General features: G+C 42.5%; 1 protein-coding gene across 1 annotated transcript in view; it reads left to right on the top strand.

Moving 5' to 3' along the window:
* Positions 1-2,696: 2,696 nt before the first annotated feature.
* Positions 2,697-19,173, top strand: part of LOC311127846 (exosome RNA helicase MTR4) — a 51,642-nt gene continuing 35,165 nt past the window's right edge. The window contains exons 1-13 of the mRNA XM_084159733.1: positions 2,697-3,256; positions 3,855-3,998; positions 4,882-4,948; positions 5,088-5,150; positions 5,298-5,410; positions 6,013-6,187; positions 6,369-6,584; positions 7,122-7,220; positions 8,051-8,171; positions 8,317-8,448; positions 13,251-13,330; positions 15,990-16,100; positions 16,367-16,468. Coding sequence (XP_084015859.1) covers positions 3,165-3,256; positions 3,855-3,998; positions 4,882-4,948; positions 5,088-5,150; positions 5,298-5,410; positions 6,013-6,187; positions 6,369-6,584; positions 7,122-7,220; positions 8,051-8,171; positions 8,317-8,448; positions 13,251-13,330; positions 15,990-16,100; positions 16,367-16,468 — 1,515 coding nt within the window. The 5' untranslated portion in view covers positions 2,697-3,164. The remainder of the gene's footprint in view (positions 3,257-3,854; positions 3,999-4,881; positions 4,949-5,087; positions 5,151-5,297; positions 5,411-6,012; positions 6,188-6,368; positions 6,585-7,121; positions 7,221-8,050; positions 8,172-8,316; positions 8,449-13,250; positions 13,331-15,989; positions 16,101-16,366; positions 16,469-19,173) is intronic.

Genomic DNA, 19,173 nt, shown 5'->3' with positions numbered 1-19,173 from the left:
ATATTAGGTTTTGGTTGAAGATCTGATAACATTCAGTATCACAAATATGCAAAAGTAGAGAAAATTAGAAAGGGGGCAAATACTTTTTCTTAGCACTGTATAAGCAACGCAGGTGTGAGATTTTAATTGCTCATGTTAATATGTATAAGAAAAGGGATTCTGTTGACTCTTCTTTGGATGCTGATTTTGCCATATATGAGTTGCGTTCAGCCTTAATATGCTTTGGATATACAGCCCCAGTTCTTGATCAGTTGTGCTATGTAATGTTTAAGCATCTACCTGATGAGGTCATACATGTTCTCTTGGGATTATTTAATACGATTTGGAGTGAGGGGGTTGTACCTTCTGATTGGAAACGTGCAGTAATATTACCTTTTGTAAAGCCTGGTAAGGACCCTTCATGTGCTGATAGTTATAGACCAATAGCACTGACCTCTAACTTGTGTAATCTAATGGAAAAGATGATAGTCAACAGATTGTCATATTTCCTGGAACATAGAGGTTTATTGAGTCAATGTCAAAGTGGATTCCGTAAAGGTAGATCTACTTTGGATGCATTAGTAAAGGTGAGCAATGAAGTTGAAACAAATCTGGTCATGAAAGAAGTAATGGCTACCGTCTTTTTTTTTACATTGAAAATTGTCATGACACTATGTGGAGAGAAGGCCTACTGATTCAGTTGGTAAGACACGGTATTGGTGGGAGATTATATAACTTGGTTTTGGCCTTCTTATTTAATTGCTCTTTTCGAGTTAAAATAGGATCCATTTTATCTGATGCCTATGGAGTTGACAATGGTATTCCTCAAGGTTGTGCAGTCAGTCCTATTTTGTTCAACAATATGATTAATGATGTGTTTTTTCGAATGTAGATAGGGGTATTGGGGCTTCCCAATATGCTAATGATGGAGCTATTTGGAAGAGGGTAAGGAATGTCTCTCGTGATCAAATCTATTCAACAAGCTATAATGGATGTTGAAAGATGGTCGATTGACTTGGGTTTTTAATTGTCAGTGGCGAAGACTTGTATGTTCTTCTCGAAGAAGAAAGTTGCTGATAATATACAGTTGTTTCTGTATGGACAGCCTATGGGGAGGGTTTCTAAGTACAGATATTTGGGTCTATGGTTCAATGAGTGATATACATGGAAAGAGCATGTCATAAATGTTGAAACAAAGTGTAAGAAGGTGGTGAGTCTTATGCGCTCTGTCTCTGGTTCGTAGTGGGGTGCTGACAAACAATTGTTGATGGATATTTATAGAGCTCTGATCAGGATGACAATTGATTACGGGTGTATAGTTTATGGAACAGCGGCGAAGACTTGGCTTCAGAAGCTGGACAGAATCCAGTATATAGCTTTAAGGATATGTATTGGTGCATTTAAATCAACATCGTAAAAAATGGTCATTGGGTTAGGGTGAAAAGCTGTGAGGTTGAGCATCCCATTGCTACTGTTCTAGATGACTGCTGGGAATATACTTGTAGACAAGGCAGTGGTTTTGGTTGGACAGTTGGAAAGCTTGCTGATGAGAGTGGTTTGAGGGAGTTAGAGGTTGGCCCTTCTGTGGTGATAGGGGACGTTCCTCCATGGTTACTCCCAGATCCTGTTGTTGATCTAACCTTGGTAGAGAAAAGGAAAGATTGGTCAGATGTCAGTGATATAGGGAAACTGGTTGACAATTACATTGGTAGATGTTTTATGCTTTTTTTACCGCTTTTCACAGATGGATCCAAGGACCCAGATAGTGGGCGTACAGGAGCAGGCATTTACGTTCCTGAATTTGATGTGCAGATATGTAGAAGACTAACAGATGAACTGTCAGTATACTCAGTTGAACTGTTGGCGATAATAGTTGCCCTCCTGTGGGTGGAGGACGTACAACCTGTTAGAATTATAGTATGCTCATATTCTCTGTCTGTCTTGAATAGTTTATCATCTGGTAAATCTAATAGGAGTGACCTACTATTTGAGGTATTCATGTTATTATGGAGAATTGAGAGAATGGGTGTACTAGTGAGATTCTTCTGGGTCCCAGCACATTCGGGTGTGGAAGGGAATGAAATTGTAGACCAGTTAGCCAAAAGAGCTTTGAAACTAGATATATATTTATATTAATGTTCCACTGGATAGAGGTTAGGCCAAATGTAAGATCAGAGCCATTTTGATAGAAATGTGGCAGAAGAGATGCGACTCTGAGCACAAGGGCTGGCATTTATATGCCCTCCAAAGAAAGGTTGGTGGATCAAGATTCAATGGTCAGATTAGGAAGGAAGAGGTGGTGTTTGCTCAATTGCGCTTAGGACATTGTACATTGAACTCGTCATTACATCTGGTTGGCAAGCATGTGAATGGTGTGTGTCTGGAGTGTATGGTCGATGAAACGGTGGAGCATGTGTTGTTATATTGTTGTAAGTATGTTGAAGAGAGGGAAAGATTGAACTGTAGGGTCATTGAGGTTGGACGGGATTGGAAGGGATTTGGGGGATGGGGGAGGGTCTATTAGAAGTTTGTAGGGCTCATTTTTATTTTCTCAGAAGTGCCTAGTAAGGTAGGAGGATTTAGAAATGTTGTAAACTGTGATTGACCACACACTCCAGCACATTAGGTGGCGGCATGCACCTTTAACGTTGGTTTGCGGACCGCTAATATATCACCAGAGAATTATAAAACCAGAGGCGCAACATCGCAAGACTTCTGGGAACGCTTGCGAAACAGACAAACAGACAAGACCGGGGTTTGGGGTTTGAGAAGTCAATGAGAGTTGTTCATTTTCTCGAAATCTAAAGGCACAACCTAGATTCGAGCCAATGTCTTAAGTAGCTGAACATGTTATTACTCCAATCTTGTGAGAGTGACAAACTGACACGTTTGTATTTTCGTCAAAAACAACTTTATATTGAAGGAGTGCCTTTTATGTGACAGCCTGCACATGCGCAGTTTGGCGCGAGACGCCCGTGACCTACAATTGTGATCGGGGATTTCAGTTTTAGCCTATCGTCATTCTGTACTGTCTTTGATAATACTGTGGCTAGTTTTCCGAATAATAAAACGCGTTTTAAAATATTTTTCGCGTGTTATGAATTGGTTGTTTCCGGATGCCGTACAGGAAGTGACATTGCGGATACTTTTGCATTGTGGGATCTGTTTGCTTTCCTCTTGCAATCATGGCGGATGCCTTTGGTGACGATTTGTTCAGCGTGTTTGATGAAGAACAAACAACTTCAACTAAAAAGAAACCCGCGATACCTGAAAAGGGGTATGTATGTTATGGGTTTTCACTCAGTTAGGAAGATTTTCAGTTCAAGTAGTGACATAGACAACTATCAAATGAGAACACGCGCAGACAGCATCATGTCTTACAGTAGCTAACGTTAGACCGCAATGGTAATGCTACAGTATCTAGCTAGCTAAAGCACATTGCCCACGTTTACACCGGCGTAGTATTTGTTTAATCCCAGACCCTTGGTAGTTAGATTGTTTTGTGTTTACTACCTAGCTAATGAGAATAAACTCTCGCCACATTTTATTTGTTGAAAATGTGAAATATGTTAGTGATATAGGATGCAGTCTAGTGAGTCAACTGTTTATCTTACCTGGTACTCCATACACACACACAAACACAGTTGTCTCAGTCATATGTAGGTATTAGATAGAAGTGGTGGTATTGTCCTGGATTTCATATCTGAGATCATTTTGATTGGAAGGTCTATGTTACTTAGCTCGATGCCATGTAAATTATTTAAATAACAGCCAGATATTGGCGAGGAATAATTCCTACCAACATATGGGGCTGCAGATAATCTACTTGTTTCTTTCTTAAAGTAACAGTACCGTAAAATATTCTCCCCCATTAGGAAAACGACCAGTAAAAATGGCAAAGGAGGAAAGGACGAGTTCTCTGCAGCCAAGAGTAAGCGGGAAGCAGACAACAACGGGACAGACGAGGTGGTGTTTGGAAAGAAGGCTAAACTGGAGACTGTTTCTACAGAAGAGATCAAGTAAGATTATGACTTTGAACAAGGCTAGATTTGTGGGCAAGGTTGGTCTAAACCGCTGCCTCTGGATTAGCCCAATATTGGACTAAAGGAGCCTAACGTTAGACCAAGGACCTCACATGTTCAGTTTAAATGGCGAATTGGCTCTGGAAGCAAAAAAACGGCCGAATACTCCATCTAAACGTGAATCAATTCTCAATTGCGGTATGGTTCTTGAAACATAAATACCTTTAAAATCACATCAAAATAATTTCACAATGCAAAATACACACTTACTGGGTACTGTTTTAACCAGTTTTAACACAGTTGCAGCCGACAGTATTTGTTGGTGACAACACGTTTTGTGGCGTCTGTCTTCTGTTTACACACAGGTGTTCAGGAACACAAATAGCTCATTAACACATGTAGTCCACTTTGTCTTTTGTCTGTTTTCCGTAAAATAGTGCTGTAACATGGCCATGAGGGAACCCTAACCCTCTTCGATATGAAGGATAAGGCCCTTATGCTTCCAAAACCGTACCACAAGCGATGCGTGTTAATGTTCAGACCGAATGTCGGGGCTCTTAACAAAACTCCCCCCTACAGAAGACTCCTTCGTCTGTCCAATTAGATATAGCTACCGCTGCAGCATGGGTTCTAATCCAGCCCACTGCTATTTCTGCACACTCTATCTTTCATCGCTACCGACTGCCACACTCATTAGAAAAAAAGAACAAAGAAAAATATGACGAGGCTAGATTAGTATTATTGTCTGGTGTTAAGTGTTGTGATTCCTTGTTATAGACACAATTCGCTTCATGACTATATGATCTGCAAAGAAATGTGAATTCTTCTCATTGTTGGGTAATGGATTGAATACTAATGAATGTGTAACTCCCATTTTCAGTCTTGCCGACTGCATGCCCAAGGTGAAGGTGGAGCCGGTTGAGACAGTGGAAGGATGCAATCACGAGGTAAGCGTGCTCAGGACTTTTGAAATATGAATTTAATGACTTCATTTTTTGTATTCATTTATGAAACCTAGGTAGGCCTATACCCCAATATTACAACTTGGTTCCCTTTACTGAAAATCTGCTTTCCTTACCTGAACAGGTGGCCCTACCAGCCAATGAGGAGTACACGCAGTTAAAGCCTCGTGTGGGGAAAGCAGCAAAGGTACTGTAACGGTACATCAGTCCACTGATTGGATAGGGATACTTTGAGAGCACAGTCTGAAACTCATGGCCTTCAACATTGCCTTGTCAAGTGACTCCAGTCCAACCATCTATGTTCCTGCTAACATCAAACTGATCTCTTTTGTAGGAGTACCCCTTCGTTCTGGATCCCTTCCAACGTGAGGCCATTCTGTGTATCGATAACAGCCAGTCAGTGCTTGTGTCTGCCCACACCTCTGCAGGAAAGACTGTCTGTGCAGAGTGAGTTTGATACACTGATACCCTTTTAGTTTTAACACTACAGAGTTTGGCCGAACTAAGCCAAGCTGTAATGTACTGTGCAGCACAGTATGTATCGGGTCAGCGAGATGGTGTGAAAAGGGTATGAGTGTGTTCAGATGTTTTGCGTGTTTGGGATGTGACTGGACTGTATACAGCAGTGTTTTTTAAGAAAACATTTTTTCCATCCAAAACTATTTTCAGTGTAAACTTAAACAACTAAAACCAGATATAAAGTATGTATGCCTTTTAAAATAAGATCATCTTTGAGAACTGACAATCACTACATTAAAAGCTAGACACTCAGTGACAATCAAAATGATGCATTCAGGAGTATTTATGTCATGGCCCCCATTTGAATTTGTTCTAATGTTATAGCATAAGCAATTGCAAAATGTCTAGAATTGCAGGAAATTAGCTTTAAAACAGCTAAATTGTCACTGCAGCCAACAGGAGGGCCTCTAAAATGTTCGGTCGGTGACCTCGCCATTGGCCACGCCCCCACCACACACACCACCTAAGACCCATTTTGATTCAGAAAAAAGCCTCTTACTCACTTTCCCTCCCTCCTCCTCCTCATCCAGGTATGCCATAGCTCTAGCTCTGAGGGAGAAGCAGAGGGTCATCTTCACCAGCCCCATCAAAGCCCTGAGTAACCAGAAGTACAGAGAGATGTACGAAGAGTTCCAGGATGTTGGCCTGATGACCGGTGATGTCACCATCAACCCCACCGCCTCCTGCCTCATCATGACTACTGAAGTATGACATTGCAGCGTCCCATTTATAATTACATTATTCTCTCCAACAATCTCTACTGTGTCTTTAGGCTGAGCTAGAATATTACTAAGTTGTACTTACGTTTTTCTCTAGTGATATTAGTATATCTAATTGAATATTATCAAATATATTATGACATATTTCATTTGTTTCTGTGTTTCAGATCCTGAGGAGCATGTTGTACCGAGGGTCAGAGGTCATGAGAGAGGTGGCCTGGGTCATCTTTGATGAGATCCATTACATGAGAGATGCCGAGCGTGGCGTGGTGTGGGAGGAGACCATCATCCTGCTTCCCGACAACGTCCACTATGTCTTCCTGTCCGCCACCATCCCAAACGCCAAGCAGTTCGCTGAATGGATCTGCCACCTCCACAAACAGGTTCATTTTTTTTATTGACTTTTATCAATGTGTATAGGCTACCATGGAGCGACCTTAACCCAACAACTAGAGACCTCGTCAAGGGGTTTGAATCTCTTGGGCTAAGGTGTTGGGTTGACAGTTAAAAGGTCCCAGGTTCATCAAGACCTGGTTGGGACTACCCTACAATGCATTTCCCTTACCCCTGCCCTGTCTAGTGATCAGCTGCCGGTCTCATTCCAATGCCAGATCAACCTCAGTCAGCAGAAGGCAGGGCCACAACATTGGCATCTCCATTTTGAAGGCTGAGAACACACAGCCAAAAATATCCCTTATCTGCTTACATGTGTATCAAGCATCATTTGATTCCATTCAGTTGTTTAACAATCTTCAGGGATTGTGATGAGGTGCTCATACAATTGACTTGTTCTTGTCTCCTATAAGCATATTTTTATTTATTTAACCTGCATAGCCATGCATCAAGCGTAATTGTTTCAATAAAATGGTTTAAAAGAATTTCAGGGATTGTGCTGTTGACTTCCTCCTGTCCCCATGCAGCCCTGTCATGTGGTGTACACAGACTTCCGGCCCACCCCCCTGCAGCACTACATCTTCCCAGCAGGTGGCGACGGACTTCACCTTGTGGTGGATGAGAACGTAAGGAAATTCACACAGCTAGAGGTTTCTTCTGTCTTGACTAGGACGACAATACATTACATTCTACATTTACGACACAGTGAGATAATGCACACCCTGTCACAGTGGGAATATCCTTAATTCGGTTCCTTGTACAATAATTTGATAGATGTATCAGTAAAGATAATCTAGTGCTGTGTTGAGCATTGCTTGCCTCACTGTGTTGACCTAACAGACCAGGGTTTCCCAAAAGCATCGTAGCACTAAGATAATAATTTTGTCAATTTAGTTTCAATGTAGTTTAAATAATCTTAGTGCTACCTTGCTTTTGGGAAACCCAGCTCAGATAGGTTACAGTGCTGGGAACATACAGAATTCCACGCACTTCATTATTTAGGTTTGGTTTACAATGTCGGTCAGTGACTAAACATGGTGTTAGGTACTAGGCTAAGCATACAATTAGTAGTTTAGAGTATGAACCATTCACACCTCTAGGAATGACCGATGTGTTGAGTAATGGGGCCAGGTGCATAACGTCAAAGATTCTGACTGTTACGATTTGTTATTAGACTGCATCCCACATCACTGACATATTTCATATTTTCAACAAATAAAATGTATATAGAGTTTACTCTCATTAGGTACTAAACACACAAGAATCTCACTGCCAAGGGTCTGGGAATAAAAAATGCTGTAAATAAGTTTTATACTTTACCACACAAGACCCACCTGAGTTGTGGTTAGATCTTAGTCGGTTTGTTATAGAATGTGAAATGAGGCCAGTTTGTCTGCCTGGTCTACTGTAGGGTTAGGTTTGGCTATTGATCCTTTGCTTGTCTTGTCTCCTCAAGGGAGAGTTCAGGGAGGACAACTTCAACACGGCCATGCAGGTGCTGAGAGACACTGGCGACTCTGGAGGCAGCAGTGGGGGGGGCAAATGGGACCCCAAGGGACGCAAAGGAGGGACACGAGGTGTGTGTGATTTAAGACCGATAAACCATGATGTGATTTTAGAATACCACAAGTATTTGTGAGTAGTGTTGTCAGGAGATTGTGACATCTAAATTAGGGTTGCAAAAGGGTTGCTTTTTTTCAACGTGGTTGTGTTTCTCCTTAGGGCCATCCAACGTGTTTAAGATTGTTAAGATGATCATGGAGAGGAACTTCCAGCCGGTCATCATCTTTAGCTTCAGTAAGAAGGAGTGTGAGGCCTATGCCCTGCAGGTGTCCAAGCTCGACTTCAACACAGGTATAGTTCTCCCCATAGAAATATACAGTATAATAGCCTAACTCTAACGATACTCCCAGGTGTCCAAGCTCGACTTCTATAGCGGTAGCTACTCCTTCAATGAGTGGGATGGGTAACACTGTGTCCTAATGGGAATTCATTAGGGCACACCGTAGCAAAGTGCTTTTCAATGGAAAAGGGGTGTTTCTTATTGGAGAAGTTCAGTTAGTTTATTTTACTGCTGCTCTTTAGTTATTTGCTTTTATTTTCTTTACTTAACAAAATGTAATGTCTACCTGTTGTATTCGGCACATGTGGCAAATAAAATTTGATTTGATGTACTCCCTCGAAAGGTGGGACATGTCATGAAGTTTGCTACGGGTGTTTTTAATCATCGGCATCACTCAAGTGGCGCAGTGGTCTAAGGCTGTTCCACTAGAGATCCTGGTTCGAATCCGGGCTCTGTCGTAGTCGGCCGCGACCGGTAGACCCATGGGGCGGCGCACAATTGGCCCAGCGTCGTCCAGGGTAGGGGAGGGAATGGCCGGCAGGGATGTAGCTCAGTTGGTAGAGCATGGCGTTTGCAACGCCAGGGTTGTGGGTTCGATTCCCACGGGGGGCCAGTATGATTTGTAATTTTTTTTAAATGTATGCACTCACTTAACTGTACGTCGCTCTGGATAAGAGCGTCTGCTAAATGACTAAAATGTAAATGTAATGAAGTTTGCTAAGCGTGTTTTTAATCATCGGTTTCACTCAAGTCATTCAATGTAATGTTTTCTATTAACTGTACACATAACTCAATGTTCTCTCTCCTCTGCTCTCCTTGGGGGGTGACAGACATTGCTAAGTAAACCCACTGATGTGAACACACAGCATGCCACTCAACACTTGACTACACACTTTCTGTGTGCTGGAAATGCATAGCATCTGTCCCAAATAGCACCCTATTCCGTATATAGTGCCATTTCGGACAGACACTAAAAGTAGTGCATTATATAGGGAATGGGGTGCCATTTCAAATGCAGCCATAGATTTGCCACCCAATACTTGACTACACACTCTCTGCAAATAGGTTATGCAGCCTGTGCTGATTCGTTGCATGATGACCCTGAGCAGCAGGATGAATCTGGGCTGCAGATCTAATTGGTTAGACCTAACTGTGAAAAACACCAGTCCGAGTCCGTCCTGCATAGCTTGCGAATCTTCACACTTTTGTGTGTGATTCGATTTAAGTCAGTTACGTGCAACAACACCAAATGCTCTCTTTCCACTGGGCATTATGTGAACAATCTCTTATCGGGGTGATATGAATATGGGTATTGTGCTTTCTCAGCTGTTTTTAGATGTTCACTGATCCACTTCTAGTGAAAAGATGCATTATGGTGTTACTGCCCAGTCAGTCTCAGAGGGAGGAGAGAAGACAGTGTGTTGATAAATATGGAGCAAATTTCTCTTAGCTAGACTGGAGCCAGGCCCTTGGCAACAGGTTTCTATCTCCCCCAGCCTGACCACAGGCGGATTCTGTTTGTAATGGAATTCACTTCAGCATGTGTTTCAGTTCAGAGCAAATATTTAGACATTGTGCCTTTTCTCTTTCACTTGCAACACACTGACACCGAATCATCTTGTGTAAGATGTTCTATTTACACAAACAATCTGACTAAGCCGTACATATACAATGTGGGATTTATACTGAAGATTTTATGAGAACTCCTCAAGACCATTCTAGACAGTGCTAGTGCTCTCCTCTGCTGTCGTTCCAAAGAGTGACGTGGCTATATTATGGAACGTCAAATACTTTTTGTTTTCCATTTGCTCTTTTCTGAACCATTTTTGAAATAAGCAGCAGCACTGTTGTGGGCTAAGACGTAGTTTCGTATTAGTAGTATTTATAGAAACAGAGCTGCTGGCCTGTTTTCAGGTTTAGGCTAGCTATTACAGTGGGGAAAAAAGTATTTAGTCAGCCACCAATTGTGCAAGTTCTCCCACTTAAAAAGATGAGAGAGGCCTGTAATATTCATCATAAGTACACGTCAACTATGACAGACAAAATGAGAATTTTTTTCTCCAGAAAATCACATTGTAGGATTTGTTATGAATTTATTTGCAAATTATGGTGGAAAATAAGTATTTAGTCAATAACAAAAGTTTCTCAATACTTTGTTATATACCCTTTGTTGGCAATGACACAGGTCAAACATTTTCTGTAAGTCTTCACAAGGTTTTCACACACTGTTGCTGGTATTTTGGCCCATTCCTCCATGCAGATCTCCTCTAGAGCAGTGATGTTTTGGGGCTGTCGCTGGGCAACACAGACTTTCAACTCCCTCCTATGGGGTTGAGATCTGGAGACTGGCTAGGCCACTCCAGGACCTTGAAATGCTTCTTACGAAGCCACTCCTTCGTTGCTTGGGCGGTGTGTTTGGGATCATTGTCATGCTGAAAGACCCAGCCACGTTTCATCTTCAATGCCCTTGCTGATGGAAGGAGGTTTTCACTCAAAATCTCATGATACATGGCCCCATTCATTCTTTCCTTTACACGGATCAGTCGTCCTGGTCCCTTTGCAGAAAAACAGCCCCAAAGCATGATGTTTCCACCCCCATGCTTCACAGTAGGTATGGTGTTCTTTGGATGCAACTCAGCATTCTTTGTCCTCCAAACACGACGAGTTGAGTTTTTACCAAAAAGTTCTATTTTGGTTTCATCTGACCATATGACATTCTCCCAATCCTCTTCTGGATCATCCAAATGCACTCTAGCAAACTTCAGACGGGCCTGGACATGTACTGGCTTAAGCAGGGGGACACGTCTGGCACTGCAGGATTTGAGTCCCTGGCGGCGTAGTGTGTTACTGATGGTAGGCTTTGTTACTTTGGTCCCAGCTCTCTGCAGGTCATTCAGTAGGTCCCACCGTGTGGTTCTGGGATTTTTGCTCACCGTTCTTGTGATCATTTTGACCCCACGGGGTGAGATCTTGCGTGGAGCCCCAGATCGAGGGAGATTATCAGTTGTCTTGTATGTCTTCCATTTCCTAATAATTGCTCCCACAGTTGATTTCTTCAAACCAAGCTGCTTACCTATTGCAGATTCAGTCTTCCCAGCCTGGTGCAGGTCTACAATTTTGTTTCTGGTGTCCTTTGACAGCTCTTTGGTCTTGGCCATAGTGGAGTTTGGAGTGTGACTGTTTGAGGTTGTGGACAGGTGTCTTTTATACTGATAACAAGTTCAAACAGGTGCCATTAATACAGGTAACGAGTGGAGGACAGAGGAGCCTCTTAAAGAAGAAGTTACAGGTCTGTGAGAGCCAGAAATCTTGCTTGTTTGTAGGTGACCAAATACTTATTTTCCACCATAATTTGCAAATAAATTCATAAAAAATCCTACAATGTGATTTTCTGGATTTTTTTTCCTAAATTTGTCTTTCATAGTTGACGTGTACCTATGATGAAAATTACAGGCCTCTCTCATCTTTTTAAGTGGGAGAACTTGCACAATTGGTGGCTGACTAAATACTTTTTTCCCCCACTGTATATAGCGGTGTGACTATCGCTAGTGCTGGTGTGGTCATGCTGACCGCTAGCTCTGTAACACTATACAGGCTCCTCTTGTGCTGATAGTCGCGTAGCAGTTATGTGGTTGTGTGTTTAGAGTTTAACGTGAGTGTTTCTGTTTTGAGGCCTCAGAGCCAAAACAGCCTGCTCTGGCTGTGGTTTGTCTGCTTGCTCTCTTGTTCTGTCATTCTGTCCATGTGTTTTTACTGCTGCCCTGAGACTGTCCTCACTTCTCAGGGAGCTGCGGGCAGTGGCACAGCCTTACTACGGGCACTTACAGCAATACCCTGAGGAACCATTACTCAACTAGAGAGCCAGCCGTGGTTAGGCGTACATCTGTGACAGGCAGTTGGTGGAGGGTGAGGAGAGGCACACTATCTGATGCACATTGGCTTACACCAAACTCATTTCATTGAGGGTAGTGTCTGCTTGTTTTATATCCTTTCAATTTGTGTCCAATTAACACCTAGACAACCAGGTGAGGGGAGTTAATACAAATGAGTGTCCTTGATTGATCAATTAAGTACAAGGGAGGCGTGAACGTGCACACACAGCCCTCCATGGAATGAGTTTGACGCCTGTGGCTTAGTCTTTGTGGTGTGGAATATATGTAAATATTTAAGGGTTATCAGATCTGCGTCAGACCTACAAAGCGTCCACGATTCACACAGAATGGGGCTTAATTACGCATCTCTTTCTCAATCGACTTCTATTACACCGTCGACTTCTATTATATCCAGGCTCTGTCGCAGCCGGCCGCGACTGGGAGACTCATGGGCGGCGCACAATTGGCCCAGCGTCGTCCAGGGTAGGGGAGGGAATGGCCGGCAGGGATGTAGCTCAGTTGATAGAGCATGGCATTTGCAACGCCAGGGTTGCGGGTTCGATTCCCACGGGGGGCCAGTATAAAAAAAGATGTATTCACTAACTGTAAGTCGCTCTGGATAAGAGCGTCTGCTAAATGACTAAAATGTAAATGTAATGGTTGAGACGCCAAGACTTACTCTTATCACATCCAAACTACTTTCTTTATCTTCCAATGACATAGGATCCACCAGTCTATCAAACAGTACATTTCTGTACTTTTACAAAGTATTTAACATTGGCCTCAGACAGAACAAAACACACTCCCTGCTCTGTCAGAAGGATAATGTTTAGCTTTAGTGACTCCACTCCATTGGTCAGGTGGCAGAAGGCACACGATACAAGTCTGATTGTTAAGTAAATGTGTAAATGAATATCTAAATCTGTTCCATTTTTTTCCAGATGAGGAAAAGAAGCTTGTGGAGGAGGTGTTCAACAATGCTGTAGACTGTCTGTCAGACGACGACAAGAAGCTGCCTCAGGTGAGTACTTCTCATAGATTTATTTGAAAATATGCTGAACAAAAATATGAATGCAACATACAATTTCAACGATTTTACTGAGTTAAAGTTCATATAAGGAAATCAGTCAATTGAAATAAATTCATTAGGCCCTAATCTATGGATTTCACATGAATGGGCAGGGGCGCAGCCATGGATGGGCCTGGGAGGGCATAGGCCCACTCACTTGGGAGCCAGGCCCACGCACTGAGGAGCCAGGCCCAGCCTATCAAAATGTGTTTTCCCCCACAAAAAGGCTTTATTACAGACATAAATACTCCTCAGTTTCACCAGCTGTCCTGGTGGCTGGTCTCAGACGATCCCGCAGGTGAAGAAGCCAGATGTGGCGGTCCTGGGCTGGCGTGGTTACATGTGGTCTGCGGTTGTGAGGCCGGTTGGACGTACGGCCAAATTCTCTAAAATGACGTTGGAGGTGGCTTATGGTAGACAAATGAACATTCAATTCTCTGGCAACAGCTCTGGTGGACATTCCTGCAGTCAGCATTCCAACTGCATGTGCCCTCAACTTGAGACATCTGTGGTATTGTGTTGTGTGACACAACTGCACATTTTAGTGGCCTTTTATTGTCCCCAGCACAAGGTGCACCTGTGGAATGATCATGCTGTTTAATCAGCTTCTTGATGTGCCTGTCAGGTGGATGGATTAGCTTGGCAGAGGAGAAATGTTCACTAACAGGGATGTAAACACATTTGTGCACAACAGTTGAGAGAAATAAGCTTTTTATGCATATGTAAAATGTATCTGTGATCTTTTATTTCAGCTCATGAAACATGGGACCAACACTTTGGATGTTGCGTTTATGTTTTTGTTCAGTATACATATAGCCACTTCAGCCAGAGGCAACATATTAAGGATTACCACAGCAAAGCTCAAATAAAATAAAATACAATTTTGTTTGTCACATGCAACAGGTGACACAACCTTACAGTGCAATACTTACTTACAAGCCCTTAACCAACAATGCAGTTTTAAGAAAAATAACTTAAAAATTAAAGAGCAGCAATAAAATAACAGTAGCGAGGGGGTACCGGTACAGAGTCAATGTGCGGGGGCACAGGTTAGTCAATGTAATTGAGGTAATATGTACATGTAGGTAGAGGTAAACGAATTGCAAAAATCTCTGAAGCTGGAGACTTATCTCCCTCACTAACTTTAAGCATCAGTTGTCAGAGCACCTTACCGATCACTGCACCTGTACACAGCCCATCTGAAATTAGCCCAACCAACTACCTCATCCCCATATTGTTATTTATTTTGCTCATTTGCAACCCAGTATCTCTATTTGCACATCATCTCTTGCACATCTATCATTCCAGTGTTAATACTAATTGTAATTATTTTGCACTATGGCCTATTTATTGCCTTACCTCCATAACTTGCTACATTTGCACACACTGTATATATATATTTTCTGTTGTATTTTTGACTTAGTTTTGTTTTACCCCATATGTAACTCTGTTGTTTTTATCGCACTGCTTTGCTTTATCTTGGCCAGGTCGCAGTTGTAAATGAGAACTTGTTCTCAACTGGCTTACCTGGTTAAATAAAGGTGAAATAAAAAGTGACTATGCATAGATAATAAACAGAGTAGCAGCAGCGTCATTTTTGGTGGTCCTCATACTCTGGTTAGTTGAATGTGACGGTACACCTGGGGTCTTATCCCCACATTGACTGTTCACACACACAGAGAGAAAGCAGCCTGATTTGCTTGTTTGGAATAAGGGCTGTTGTCACTTAAATCAGTGATTTGGTAGCCTTCTTCTGGCGCCTTGTAAGCCATTAAAAACGTTCCCCATTTCCTTCAGCGACCTTTTATGGACTAAGCTCTCATCACGCTAAGCTTTTAACTGCTGTGAAGCGTCACTATTTCATACACGCCTCAACCATTTTATACGCACAACGCAATGTCAATAGAGGCACCAGGAATGCGTCTCCCATCGCGTTGAACGCCACTAATAAAGAAGTCTGTGAAAATTGGGTCTCCTTGCTGTTTGTGGTTGTCTGTGAATATCATAACCACACCACTTAAGCCACAGCAAAGAGCAACCTGAATATGAGAGCTTGTTCTGAAATGGCTCCGCTCAGTGACATGGTGAGGTATTTTGGATGTTTTAAGAGGGCGCTGTAAAAGTTTCCACTCTTTGTGGCTCCCGCTGGTGGCACACACACACAGTGTTTTCGTTTCCCTTAATGCCGTATGTTCATGCTGTATTGGATTTGTTCTCCTGTGCAGTTGTTTCTCATAGTGTAGTTTCATTAGACTCAGCGTTGGTGTGTTGTGTAGTACAGGTGCAAGGAGAAGGCTGCTACGCTATGAAAGCCGGCTCAGCAGGCTTGTTAATGGTCACAAGCATGTGTGATCGTGGCTCTGCTAGGGTCAGAGGAGGACAGACACATTATTTATATTGTCCGTGAGATGGATGGCTGGCTCATGCTAGTGTGAGCAGTTTTTGTATACATTTGATCTGACTTGATTGTTGTATAGCTTCACTTTGATTTATATTGTAGTTTGTGCCAGCTTTGGCTTTGTTGTGCTGTCTTTGGCATATCTTTGTGCTATCTTTGACAAGAAATGTGTTATTAATCAAATGTCTGATTATTCTTGCTATGTGTTTCCAGGTGGAGCACGTCCTGCCTCTACTGAAGAGGGGTATAGGTATTCATCATGGAGGACTGCTCCCCATCCTAAAGGAAACCATCGAGATCCTGTTCTCTGAGGGGCTACTCAAGGTAGTCTGGAACTCACCTGGATCTCACTTTGAATTATACCAACTGTTGTCATTCACTAGTTACCCTTTTCACACTATGGCTCTGACCCCAACCATTCTGTGCTGGCTCGGATATTGTCCTTTCCAGCACGGTTCCAGCAACTATTATGGCCAGTACAGCTCTGCTCATCTCAGCTTGGTAGTGTGAAAAGGCTGTAACCCGAAGGCCTTCCTTTGTGTTTCAATAGGAGTGAGTGTGCTAAATGTGACATTATCCTCTCTCCACAGGCCTTGTTCGCCACGGAGACCTTTGCCATGGGCATCAACATGCCCGCCCGCACCGTCCTGTTCACCAGCGCACGCAAGTTTGACGGCAAAGACTTCCGCTGGGTAACACTCCTTTTTAAAAAGTATACTGTTACTTACTTAGCTACTACTTAATCATTAGGGATTTAAAGATTCACAGATATGCATCGGTCCTGGTTATTAGGGTTATGAGTGCATCGGTCCTCGGGATCCCAAACCGTCGGTTAGGAAATCGCTGGTCAAAGCCAGAGAAGAAGAGAAGCTCACTCTGAGTCGGTCAACTTCCAAACGGTCTAAACCATTCGATTATAAGATGGGGTGAAATCCAAACTTGTGCTATATAGTCATTGACTATGTCATAGCACATTTTTAAAGATGCATATTGATACATTACACTTTTAATCTGCAAAAATGACAAATTAATTAGCGGGAGATGTCAGATCAAAAGTGTGTGTGTGGGGGGGGGGCGGGGGGCATCAGCAGCAGATGTATTTTTTATTATTATTATTTTAGCAGATTTGAATTTAGAATGGAAAATGTTAGTGCATCGAATCATATTGAACCGAATCTCATCGATCCTCTAATCAAACCGAATTACACTGAATCGGTTCAAACTAAAACGTATTGTTCCTGTATCGTATCGGAGCCCATGTATGTAGATATGTATCAAATGGTTTTTGAAAGGGAAAGATGCACACCCCTATTAATAATCTTAGTTCATGGAGGAACATAGGACCTGTACATAGTGTACTGTCGTCGTATTCCCCCTCCAGTCAATGAAGTGACCAGTTGATCTTCCAATATTCCCAATCTGTCCTGTTTAACTGGCTAAATCCAGGACTGTGATTGTGCCACGTTAGTAAAGACAGGGTCATATCATTTATGTCAGTGACTGACTGACTCCTCATGGACATTTTATTCATTACACAGTTTCATCTAGGGCTTTATCAACATTTTAAGCTAAACATTATGATCCGTTGTGTCAGCCTCATTACTTAAATGTTTTTTGATGCTAGTGGTTGTATTAATTTGGGATCTATCGCATCCCACAACTGTCACAGACTATGTTTGTAATATTTATTTCTCGCACAGAATAGAATACAATGTGGGATAGTAGATGGACATAGGGTTTTACTGTTCGCTAGGCCTACTCATCTTGTTGGCTGATAAAGTAAATGTGGACAGTTCTTAATTTTTTCTGTATGTGCCTCGCAATTTGATAAGAACGCATGCAGTTGCGTCCCCGTTGTATCCATCTTCACTTGTAGCCTGTGAAAAAGACCCGATCACGTGACGGAGAGCCATGTGAGAGAGATGTGCTCCCAGTGCTCCCGGTGCGCCCAGCCGGGAGAAGGGAATTATGATTATTATATTCAGCCCAAGGGCACAACGGCCACTGGCTGCAAAAGGCATGGATTTTTTTAGGGGGCATTACGGCCACACAAAGGTGATGCTGCAGGGAAATTCGAGGCATTATCAAGTGCTTGTCAAATTGTGAATGAGCGACTGATGAAGTGTGTACAGCCTGCGCAAAAACAAAGCAGAGCTCATGCCTTTCATGCAACTTTTTTCAAATCATCATTAGTCTCATCATGCAGCCTTAGAATGTATTAAAAATCTAAACATATAGCCCAGCATTTGTATCACAGCTAAAGTTACATAAATAACTAAATTAAGTGTATAGGAATACTTGTTTCTTTGTTAAACACTCAACACAAAATAGCCGCATGTGCACACACACTCAAATACTTTGGAGAAAATATCCTTTCTATTTTATTCAGCTATGTTCAATTGTTTTCTTCATACTATAAAATAATGCCACGGAATTCTAAGCAAATCTTGTCTGCTAAATGAACTAGTGTAGCCCACAGCCATATGGCATAGCCAGATCAGGGCCTAACATAAGGCAACCTCAGAGTATCCTATTCTGTTCTTCTGAAATAGACTAGATTTTCTTCATATAATGTTTCTTTAGACCTGTCTAAAATAAATAATGGATTTATTGTGGTGGATTTATTAGACTTTTTTAAATGTAGACGTTCCAATGGTCTGCATCAGTGGCTTGTAGGCTATGCGTGGAAGCCAGGAGATGCAAAATGTGTTTATGTTAATTAGCGGTTGATTACCGTGAGACCGGCAGTTATTTGCTTGACAATCACCGGCTGACAAAATTTCATGACCGCCACAGCCCTAGTTTCATCACTCCCTGGAATGATTAATAGCCATCATTAGGTTTGGATAAACACAATACAGATGTCTCTATCTGAGTAATCCCTGCTATGTTGTAACCAGACTGACGGATGAACCAAGGGTTGATGTAGTGCAGAGTTCTCTCTTTCTGTCTCTGTCTGACTGACTCCTCATCTTGAGGCTTCCTCATCATTTCCGCTGTGTGTGTGATGCCTTTATAAAGCCATGGCGGGAGCCAGTGAGGCTCTGATGTAAGATAAACAGCCACGTATTGTTTATGTGTGGAGCTGGGTGCCACAGGGACAGTCGTGAATCAAGCTGTTTGGAATAAAAGGGCTAGATTATTACCCCTTTGGCTCGGGGATGGGGAGAGAGAGAGAGAGAGGGAGAGAAGAGCGATTTGCTAGATAGAAAGAGGAGCGGAAAGAGAGAGGTGGAGGAAAGAGAGAAGGGAAGCGGCTGTCCAAGAGGCTCGCGAGGAACATCTGGTGTGGGAGAACTGATGCCAGAACACCACGCATGCAGTCAAGGCCTTACCCTCCCTCTCTCGCTCCATCCCTCCCTCCCTCACAAAGCAAAAGGGAGAGATCCAGGGCCCC

The sequence above is a fragment of the Coregonus lavaretus genome (genome assembly GCF_964263955.1).
Source record: "Coregonus lavaretus genome assembly, chromosome: 4".
Classification (NCBI taxonomy): domain Eukaryota; kingdom Metazoa; phylum Chordata; class Actinopteri; order Salmoniformes; family Salmonidae; genus Coregonus; species Coregonus lavaretus.
The sequence above is the reverse complement of the archived record's forward strand: the minus strand, read 5'-3'. Positions and strand labels throughout refer to the sequence as shown.